Raw genomic sequence first — 12,004 nt, 5'->3', positions numbered from 1 at the left:
CAATGAGGCATTGTACCCCACTACCATGGGGGAGATCCTTGACAGGCCATATCGAAGGAGAGTGTCACATTGGGCAAGACACTGGAATTACCTTTTCAGGCAATCATGTCCAGATTTCAACTGTTACCCCTCAAATCCTTGTAGCAAGGTTGTGTATTAGAGTGAAGAGCTGAGGTATCAGTCACTGCTAAAGAATGAGAGAGTTCTAAAAGCTCCCTGGAAAGCTGGATACCTTCCAGTTCCTTTTGTGGAGGGCAAACACGAACTGCTCATTAAAAGAGTAGAATCCCTGTTGACTCAGGCAATTCATTGTGATAGACTGTTAATCACTACATAAGTGCACACAATTAAATCCTGGTCCTATTGAAGTCTGTGGCAATAGAGGAGTGTGGCAAAGTCTTCAGCCTTCTGGGCATGACTGACAACTTTCACATCAAGGATAATGTACGATGATACCATGCCAAGCAAGGTACAAATGATCTGGCTGAAGCTGCTATGAGGAGCAGCAGATTGTGAGATCCTGCAAGCATCGGTAGCTGAGCAAAGAAAATTGAGAACTACAGTCATCTTGACTGCCACAGGCAATGGGTGCTCAACTCACCTTGAGGCTTCCTCCAAGGCACACGGTTTTGATACGAGAGCAGCAGGCTTCAGAGGCACTGCTGCTCTGAGAGGGCCATGCTGTTGACCCTAGGCTTATAGACCCTGTATAGGGGGTAGCATCTTCATGGTGCTGTCCTGTGACCAGATTGATTCAGCTGTATGTTGCAGTGCCGCATGCCACAGCTTCTACTTTTCTTGCAGTTTCTGTCACTCAGACTACTGGGCTGAAGGCCACTGCAGCTGTTCCTCAATAGTCTATCAGCCTTCCAAACGTATGCATCTCCTGACCCTGTGTAACTTCACACGAAAGAAAAGTAAGCACCGTCATACAGATGCTCAAGTCTCCTCAATGAAATGGCAACAAGTGACTTTTGCTGAAGACTATCTAAAAGATTTAGCTCACGGGGTTGCCCACCTCAGTGACATCCTTTAACTATGGAGGCCAAGGCACTACAAGTATTTTTCCACTTCAGTTATTGATTTCACCACCAGGAAAGATGGAATGACTTTGATTCATAGAATTCCTACACAGCATTAGGAGGCTATTTGGCCCATTGAGTCCACACCGACCCGCTGATGATCATCCTATCCCCAAAACCCATAATCCCACATTTTTTTTTAAAACCCACCTAGTCAGCACACTACAGACAATTTCCCATGGCTATTTCTGTGGGAGGAAACCAGAGCACCTGGAGGAAACCCATGCGGACCCGGTGGGGGGGGGGGGGGGGGGGGCGGGGGGGGCGGGGGGATGGAATTGTGCAAATTCCATGCAGTCTCCCAAAGCTGAAATCGAACCGAGGTCCCTTCTGCTGTGAGGTCGAGTGCTAACCACTGAGTCACCGTGTCACACTATTTCTTTGCACTTCTTTACTTTCTTCCTGGCTTCTGCTCCCTGACCGGGCTAGGAACATTGTACACAATGTTTGTGATGACAGTCCATAATGTATGATTCATGTCACACTCTGATAAAGGAGTTTCAATGATTCACTATGTATGATTATTTGTTACACTGACAAAGAATTTCAAAATATAATTGAAGTAATTATCTATTAATCAATTCATAAATTGACATTATAGTTCAGGAGCCTAGAATCAAAGGAATAAATGGTGGTGAACATTCATCCTTCAAGGTGTCAGAACACAATGGATATTGTTAGAAGGAACATAATACTGTACTACACAAATCATTACTAAGATCAAGTGCATTTACAACAAGAACCATTCAAAAATTACAATTGGTTCTAAAAGTTTATTAGAGACATTTTAGCATTTCAAATGGTGTAACAAAAGAGCAAATAACTGTAATCATTCCGCCACAGATTCTGTCTACAATATGGCTGCTTGATTTATCCATGGTTGGATCTTCCAATGATGATAGCCTCAATAAGATTCATCTTGATTTTTATCAAAATAGTAAAAATCAAGATTTTCCCCAAACCAATGTATGTTTAAACTGGGGGCATTAAGTTAGGACATTACCAACATTAATTTTGCCGCGTGCCAGTATTCCCATTTTGAAGGTAATATTGTACAGTAATTCCTTTCAAAGATTTAAAGAAATTTGTGACTTAGCAATTGTGACTTAATAATGTCCACTACATTATCTAACATGAAGTTATATACTTATTCCATAGAACAAAGTATCCTGGATGCCTTATGTGAGTCTGATCTGCATTCTTGCTGTAATAGCATCATTCTGCATTGGTCCAGGTAATGCTAATTGTAATATTATAGAAGGAACCTCTTAGTAACACATAGCAGCATTCACTGTACTAATAAATCATAGTTATTCTGTTGCTTTGCTGAGATTTTCACTTTGCTTTGAAGCACGGATGAGAATATTGCCCGGAACTTTCAAGGTGGATTTCCAGCAAGAAGCAAAACATCTCAAGAGCTGATGTAGGAGGCTAAAATGGCTATTTGCATCAATATGAAATGTTTCCATTCCTTCACTGAAATTGGGTGTGGCATTGGGAGAACCTCTACTCATTCAGGGTGTATAGTAACGGAATCCAATCTCACCCTAAAGTGGAGCAATGCTCCTTGGCACAGGTTTTCTCATATCTCTTCAGTTTGACATTTTATGCAAAATTTACCTCCAGTAAGTTGCAAGCCTGGAGATCCTGTGCACTTTATAAATGTGTATAAGGTTATTTTTAAATGCTTTGAATGGATATTTTCACCAGTGTTTTCAAAACATTTCAAATTAATGTAAAAGTTCTCAAGTTCCTGCACATCAGTAAGAACCCTTATGCATAGATATCCTTAATTTTAACAAAGAAAACTTGATTTGGCATAGGCACAAGGCAAAATACACACAGGATTTCCTTGAGTAGGCAGAAAGTTTAACATTACCAGAAAGATAAATTTAATAAAGATCATTTTCTGCATACAAACTGGCAGAAGCGGTGGAAAGGAAATTCTTCTATACATGGATAAATTATCTCTGATGTTTCCAGCAGAGATCCTACATCATATAAAATCTGGATGCTGCGCACTTGCAAACAATTCTCCAACTACTTTTCTGAGATATTCTTATAAATGCACTCTTGATGCAAGTTGCGAAAGCAACTTTTGAATTGAACTGCAGCTTTAAACATATTATTTAAGCTATATTATTTGCATGAATAATGCATGCATTCAGTGACAGCCAACAGATTAGAAATGGTTCTGAAATCATTAAAAGCAAAGCAAATTTAACGTCACATTTTTATCTCAATGTCCTCCTTTTGTCACATCACATTAGTAACTTGTGAGTGACCTTACAGGCAAAGTATTAATTAACCTTGCCTCCACATGTTATACAAGGTACATGGTGTGATTTGATGTAGTTATATAATTTCCTCTATAGTATATCAAAATAAACTGTAAGTGCAATGATGTGACCCTATTGTATACATAATCAAAATATGATTTGTATATATACATTTTAACCAAATTAGAAACTAACTTGGACATATCGGAAATGTCCAGATTAAAAAGGATCTAGCCTTTCATTGCTCTTTAAGTATGAATAAATTCAACAGGGATTGCCTTTAGTGAGTGTGAATCACTAACCTACAGCAGGAACAGCCTGGTGGTATTGTAGGGAGAACACTTTTACAGCAAAATAAATTATTGGTGGATGTTGAAATGGAAGTTTTCAAGTTGGCAAATTGTAACTCATGAGTGCAGCAGGAATAATGCCGTGACTTCAATTACATCATCATAGAAGGTAATGCTTAAGTCATCATTCATACTTTCAAATCTTTACACAACATCTTCCTCCAAGCTTTTATTTTCCGTTAAGATAAATTCTAGTTATGAGCACAAATGTATACTTCCACTTTACCTTATTTTCCCCGAAGGCCCTGTCTTGACAAATTAAGGCAGTCCAAATGTTCTACCATTCTCACAGAATGTGTTCTGTTTAGAGGAGTGGTCGATCTCTGGATTGAAGACAAGTGACTTTGATTCTGTTCGTAAATTCTGAAGTGTGGGGTCTGAAAGTCCCTTTCAATTGAGGCAGGAAACATGTTTCCGCTGATGGGTGAGTGCCGAACCAGAGGACACAGCTTAAAAATACGGGGTAGACCATTTAGGACAGAGATGAGGAGAAACGTCTTCACCCAGAGAGTGGTGGCTGTGTGGAATGCTCTGCCCCAGAGGGCAGTGGAGGCCCAGTCTCTGGATTCATTTAAGAAAGAGTTGGATAGAGCTCTCAAGGATTGTGAAATCAAGGGTTATGGAGATAAGGCAAGAACAGGATACTGATTAAGGATGATCAGCCATGATCATATTGAATGGTGGTGCAGGCTTGAAGGGCAGAATGGCCTACTCCTGCACTGATTGTCTAGTAGTGTAGTAATTCATTTGCATTATCTTTCAATCGTCAGCAGCAAACATTTGCATTTATTTACTTGTCCTTTACAACTGTTGAAAGTTCACTTCTAACCTGACCGCAGTTCCACCAAAAAGTGAGAAAAATAGACGAAGTCCCTACATGCTGATGATCTCTCCTGGAAAGAAAAAGGTAATGAGATATTCTGCTGAATCTTTGGTGTCCTCCGTATCTAATGTATGATTTAAATCTGTCGCTGTTTTTTTCACCAAGCTGTGTTGCTTTTCTAATTTCATGAGTTAAAGATTTGTCCAGTTAACTTATGTCAGTTATGTAGTGATTGTAATGAGGTCAGCCAGGTGGGCATCATGGAATATGAATTCCCTGATTGGGGCTGTTAATCTGATCCAATTAGGGGGTCTGGGCTGACAGATATAGATAGGAGTGTTAGACATCCTGTTCACTCTGAGAAATGGCTTTGAGGGAATTGGATCAGTGCCAAGGACTCTTCACATGTAAATAAAGCGTGACTTGGTGATGAGATACTGACATCTGTGGAGCTATTTCAGGGTATGCTACATATTGGTACTGGTAGATTTACTTCTGATTCTACTGATTGTCTCAGAAGTCTTGCTAATTCTTGAAATCTGGACTCCCTTCAATGTTAATAGCAGGCAAAAACATTTCTGTCACTCCAGCATAGTCCCATATTAAACAAATGTCTTATGCCAAATAGATCTCAAGAGATTCTGCCTCCTGTTTGATTCCAACATGAATCCAAGGAGTCCTATCTGTCCTCTGAGCAACTGTTTATGACTAGCTATGACTTGATCAATGGTTTCGTTACTTTAACTAACTTGATGACTTCTGACATTTGGAGAAGATTTAGTTTAAAATATAGATTTATGTTCAAGAATAAGAATTTGTGATTATGAAGTATACATAAATTCTCAACTCTACCACCTGTTGTGTTGCAGAATTGATTGCAGCATTTATTTTAATCTTAATCTGGATCAAGTGGTTATGCTGCTCTATGTTATAACCAGTGTTTCATCAACCATGGTACACTATAGGATAGTCTGACTCATTTTTGTAACAAGCTTAAAATAATGAAATACCCTTTGACGTATACATCCAATTGCCAAAAAGCTAAGTCTAGATCACTTTTCCCAGGGAATACTGTTGGATTCTCTTCAATTCATTTTGTTCTTAAACTTCATGAGCTTCTTTATGCACCTAGCTATTTGATTTATTACTATGTTGTGACAGTGCCCTACTTTGGCACATTGTCTAGAAGTGACATTGTTTATAGAAAGAGCATTTCCTTTTAGTGCCTGGGCAATGCTTTCCTTGAGATTTCTTTGCTCCTTGGTACTGACAGAATCTTATTATCTGGTGATTATCTTAATCATTATATTACTTTCTCGCATGCTATTTTAGCAACTTAAAAACTGATTTGGTTCTGCTCGTCCCCTGTAAGGAAAGTTGATTGGCTTCTGTTAATATTGATCTGAGCTACGTCTGGGTCTTCACTTTATTCATCATCTGAACATTATTCTCCTGAGTCAAAATCTTCTTTTTGACTGTAATAAATCTGACAAAGCTTTATCAACAATCCCAATAATAACTCTGAAAGAATTCTGATTTTAAATATGCAGAGGCATATTTCTCCAATACAGACAATTATGGAAATTATCTATTGATTCCCATCTATGCTGGTCTCTGTTAAATCATGCTCTTTCATAAATATTATTTGTCCTGAGGTTGGGAGATAAATTCTCACTGCAGCTCTATTTTTATTGACTCATGGGAAGTGGGTACCCCTGGCTGGTCAGCATTTATTGCCCATTCCTAGTTGCTCTTGAAAAGGTAGTGGAGAGCTGTCTTTTTGAATCACTGCACTCTATGTGAGACTTTGTAGCTATTGATACAACTTGTTATGGACCAGACCAGACCCCCTCAAAATATTTTAAAAATGTAGCCTTGACCCTAACTTTTTTGTATTTTAAAGAAAGATTTTAAGTGCATGCGAATGGTCAAATTATTCAACGTGAAACAAAACACAATTTATTTAAACACTATATTTAAAATACAAACAAAAGAAAGAGGAATTAGGAATAAATTAACTATTGGAAAACTTAACTGAATAATATATACAATACTTGTTACTAATTAACCATTCCAATATAGTAACATCCCATAATCACATCTCTCAGCAAAAAGGTAAATTCAGGCACAGAGTCTTACATGCAGTTCTCCAATCCAGGAGGAAACAACATTAAAAGAGATTTCAGAGAAAGTAGCAGCTAGGAATCATTTTCTGATGCTTCTAACCCTTCTGGGGCCGTCTGTGAGAGCTGGCCATTCCACTTCCATTGTAACAACTGTTTTAAAATGAACCTAAAGGCCTCCTGAGTTTATTTTCTTAAAGCCATTTTCAGTAGCCAGTTTGGCACTTCTGCCTTTACAAACTCTCTTCAAAAAAAAAATCAGGATAATTTTTTTTCAAAGTTAGAGCATGGTCACAAACTGAATGGCTTGCTAGGCCATTTCATGGTGAGGTTTGAGCATCATCCACTTTGCTGTGGGTCTGGAGTCAAATGTAATCCAGATAAGGTGAGGATTTCATGGCCTTCAGTAGATTCTTAACTCCAGATTTTTTTGACTGAATTCAAGTTCCACCATTTGCCATGACAGGATTGCAATCCTGGTCCCCAAAACATTAGCTGAATTTCTGGATTAGTAGTTCACGATCTTACAAATACCAGTCTTCAATCAGTTGAATGCACCCATTTGGTACCAAGATATTGCTGCAGCCTTTGGATACAGCAAAAGCTATAGTCTCTGAAAACCTTGCACCAATAATATTGAATACTTGTGCTCCAGAACTAATTGCATTCCTAGCCAAGTTGTTCCAGTACAGTTACAACACAAGCATATGCCTGGAAATATGGAAAATTGCCCAAATATGCCCAATCCCCAATAAGCAGGACAAACCAAATCCAGTTACATACATACCAACCCATCAGTTCACCATTGCATCAGAGTGATGAAAGGCATCATTACTGTGAAGCAGCACTTACTCAGCACTATCCCTGTTTACTGGTGCTTAGTTACGGTTCCATTTTCCTGAGCCTTTGTTCAAACATGCAGAGCAGAGCTGAATTCCAGAGAGTGACTGCCCTTAAAATCATTTAATTAATTATACATTAAGGAACCCAGCAAAAAAGAAAACAGATCAAATGGGAATTAGGAGGAAAATTCTCAACTGATACAGTAGTACCTAAACAAAAGATGATTGCTGTGGTGTACAATTGAAAGAACCACTCAGACTATCATCATTAACATTTGATGTGATTTGAGAGTGTTTGCACTCCATCTTACCCTGGAGTCACTCGAAGCATGATACTCTACTGGCAGCATACAATAACAAATTAGTCTTAGCCCAGATACTGATGTGCCTGAGAAATGTCATAATTGTATACATGAAATATAAAAAGATATGGTCTTACAAGAGGTTTTTCAAAACACAAATCCAGTGAAGTAGACCTCTTGTCACTGAGCTAAAGGGTTGACCTTTAACCCATTTATAGTCTCCATTTAGAGCAAGGAATTTGCTCAGCCAATTGTAATCAAAACGTGAATTCACTAATCATGCAATTCTGGTAAGAAGCTTGCTCAGAAAGAATATAAGGTGAAAATTCCACAATACAGCTCTGCAGCCTAATCTTTAGCCTGAGCTTCTACCAGTGCAGTTTCTGACTAGGTTTCCAGCAATGGTGAATTTAACTTGCAGAAAATTAAAGAAATTAAAAATAACATACATTTCTGTCATAAAATCCATCTCTCATTTGCTTTCTCTACATTCTGATCATGAAAAGTTAATACGCAGATGCTACAAATATGTAGATCAGCAGACAAACTATACAGCTGTCACAGCATAGTGCATTTTACAAATTGCTTTACGCTGTTCCAAATATATTCTGAGTATTCTGACAAAGCATTCCTTGACCTAATATTATTATGGAATGCAGAAAACCTAGAATTTGAGAAAGATAATGAAACCACAGGGAGAGAAAAAAAATCCACATGTGCTAGATGTGTGCCTAATAGAGCAATTCGGGATGATTATTGGTCCTCTTGGGAAATTACTTCTTTCTTCCTGGTTTATTGTGGATGTGAAGAAAACACTCCTTTCCAGCTCCTGCATTGTCTGTTATGCTAGGTATACGTGGGGAAGAAGTAATGATACATGACTCTTCTCATTCTCACTCAATTCAATAGGGCTACAGCCTGATTCCTTCACTTGTTAATGACTTTGCTCACTTAACACGTACATTGACCTTTCACATTCCACTTCAGCTGACTTAACACCATGCGATTACTGCTCTCAACTAATTATAAAGATAATTGAATTGTCCATTCCATTTTCTGGCCTTCTATTTGGGAAATATAACCCACATTTCATCCAGATCCTAAATTTGTTTTTTTTTCCCAATCAAAGACCAAAATGAGCCCTTAGGTATTTGCTCAGTATGTAGAACCAACACATCGTTTCCAGGGATATAATGCCAATAAACATTTTTTTAAAAAATGTTTTGGGAAAGATAACAAATCCTACAGAAAGAAGAAGCTAAAGTGTTATTGTGCTCATTTACACACAGTATGATATATTTCGCATTCAGCCATTGCAAAAGCAGACACAAATTGACATCTATTGTGACTCCATTCTGTGTTGTGTAAAATGGCATTCACAGAGAACACCATCTTCTTCTTCACTCTACTTTGTAATGTAACACTGTTTCAAGGCATAGTTTAAAGAAACAGTTATCTGATCATGGACAATATTCTGTCTTGGTACATAACGTGACAGTTAAGTTGGGACTACTGCACAATACTGATGGATGAGGAAAGACCAATTCTGACACACATTTCTAATCTCAACTGCACAGTGAAGGAACAAGCCCAATCTGGCTTCTCATTCTTGGAAAATAAGCCAATTTCAGAGGCTAATAATCCCATTCCCATAACCATTCAGACCCAGAAACTTTAGTTCATTGTTGGTACTGTCTCCCACGCAGTCTGCTTGGCTCATAACCTAAACTAACACTTTTCTGCAGTAGTGCAAAAATAAAAGGCTGACATGCCCATATATATATTTATATATATATACTTTTGCTAATCAACTCATTCAAATATGTTGTGACACACTTCTGTGGCAGCTAGACTTCTACAGTGTTAGCCTCCTACCTGAGGATACAATAAGTGCATGTAAATGAACCAGATAAATCTGTCACTATTCAGGAAGGAAATACTTGTCGATACTAATTAGATTATGTACAGGAATGAATGAAAAGGACATTTGTGGTGTACTGGCAGTATCTCTGCAGGTGTGGCAGAAAGCCTTTGTTCAAGTCCCACCTGTTCCTGAGGTTTTTAATGACATCTCTAAGCAAGTTGATTAGAAAATATAGGAATCAGTTAGGCCTCAGTTTGCCGAAACACCATAAATCACTCGATTGTGTTTGAATTGAAGTTCATCTTAACAATTTCCTATTTGAGTATTCATTAGTTATTAAGTGAATTTATTTATGTGTTCTACCAAACCATATGGAAATCAGAGAATAACAGCTATTTATTAAATATAATTCACAATTGTCACTACTCAAATTTAGACATTGAGTTTTGATGTACAAATCATTCTATTATAACGCACGCTTCAGAACCACAAATTCGCTGTAACGCGATTGACACGTTGGGAATGCTATTTTTACAACATGAACTTTTAAAACAGACGTTGGCTGTAATGCGATTAGAGTGTCAACACTTTAAGTGCTTTTTCTCATAGCGATTTTTCTGTAATGAAGGGTTGCACAAGAACACAATTATTGTGTTATAGAAGAACTGACTGTACTAAGCTATTAGGAGGCAGTGAGATCTGCAGATGCTGGAGATCAGAGTTGAGAGTGTGTTGCTGGAAAAGCACAGCAGGTCAGGCAGCATCCGAGGAGCAGGAGAGTCAACGTTTCGGGCTGGAGTCCTGTATCAGGAATGGAGATTGCCAGGGTTACAAAACAATTTGAATAACAAATGCTTATGACAATTATTTAAGAAATAATATTATAAAGATCACAAATGTAATTCAGTGTATAGCTATACTTTAGTAGGGACTGTTGTGGTGCAGTGGTCATGTCCCTATCTCTGAGCCAGGAGGGCTGGGTTCAAGTTCCACCTGCTATGTAATAACATCTCTGAATAAGTTGATTAGAAAATATCTATGACTACAATTCAAGTGTGTCGTGGCACAATGGTAATGTTCTTACCTCTGAGCTAGAAAGCCCAGGTTCAAGTCCCACCCACCTCAAATGCCTGCCACAGCATGTCTAAATGGGTTTATTAAAAATAATTGCAATTCAAGTCAACAGAAATTGTTCTGGATGTAAGTTTGTTCACTGAGCTGGAAGGTTTGTTTTCAGACATTTTGTTACCATAGTAGGTAACATCATCAGTGAGCCTCTGGTGAAGCACTGGTGTTATGGCCCACTTTTCATTTATGTGTTTAGATTTCCTTGCGTTGGTGATGTCATTTCCTATGGTGATTGTTTATTTGGGAGATTGTCAGACTGACGAACTGAAGTCCTTTTTTCAATTTAGGACAAATTACTGCAGATGCTGGAATCTGTACTAAGAACAGAAAAAATCAGTCCCGTTTTCCATCCTGAGATTCAGCAGAATATAGCAGTTGATTCTGTTACAGGGCATGTTTTTATAAAAAGGGCCCTTGTTGAACAGTGATAGTGTCCATACCCCTTTGCTGGGAGTCCTATATTCAAGTCCCATCTGCTCCAGAGGTGTGTCATAACATCTCTGAACAGGTTGATTAAAAATATCAATGACTGAAATTCACCCTTAACTGGATTGTATTATCTTAATTTGTTGGTGATGAATGTAATTGTGAAAGTACCTGATACTGCTATCCAGTTGAGGCGCTGAGTGACCTTTAGTAACAAGTTCAGATTGGAAATTGGTAAAGTGAGCTCAAATTCAATGAGAATGCAGAACTACTGAGTGAAGCCTTCCTTGCCATACCAGAAAGTCATATAAATGACATCTATATGTTGACTGCAAACCATAACAACCACAGCTTAAACTTAAACAATACTTCAGCATTTGATGTTGTGGGTAGCAAATTGGAATACAAATAGTTAATAAACAACATTGCTTTATGCATAACAAACAGAAAATAGCATTAATCATTTAGTAATGAAATAATTAGATGATGCTTATGATCTTGTTGTCAACAAATTGTTCGTGAAGTGCTTTGAGATTTCTCGAGTGTCATCAGTTGCATTAAAATATTAAAGCTCTTGAAACAGAGAACAGTAGTAAAGTATTAAACATATTATATCAAGAACGTATGCTTACAATTACCTAATTAATCAAGTTTTTTTAAAACATTTCAAATATATAGTCCATACAGTTAACCACAGTAATACATTATTGTTATCATGTAACATAATGCTTCATCTGCTCTCCCCAAAACACTTTTGTACAAAGTCAACTAAATTAATTATAAGG

At 37.8% G+C, this 12,004-nt stretch overlaps 1 protein-coding gene across 5 annotated transcripts in view; it reads left to right on the top strand.

Moving 5' to 3' along the window:
• Positions 1-12,004, top strand: part of slc2a9l2 (solute carrier family 2 member 9, like 2) — a 390,239-nt gene that overhangs the window by 302,666 nt on the left and 75,569 nt on the right. For all 5 annotated transcript variants that reach the window (XM_072579596.1, XM_072579412.1, XM_072579774.1 and 2 more), the window contains exon 11: positions 2,241-2,316. In XM_072579596.1, coding sequence (XP_072435697.1) covers positions 2,241-2,316 — 76 coding nt within the window. The remainder of the gene's footprint in view (positions 1-2,240; positions 2,317-12,004) is intronic.

This window comes from Chiloscyllium punctatum, chromosome 1, assembly GCF_047496795.1.
Source record: "Chiloscyllium punctatum isolate Juve2018m chromosome 1, sChiPun1.3, whole genome shotgun sequence".
Lineage (NCBI taxonomy): Eukaryota > Metazoa > Chordata > Chondrichthyes > Orectolobiformes > Hemiscylliidae > Chiloscyllium > Chiloscyllium punctatum.
Note: the sequence above shows the minus strand (reverse complement) of the source record. Positions and strands in the feature narration are given on the sequence as shown.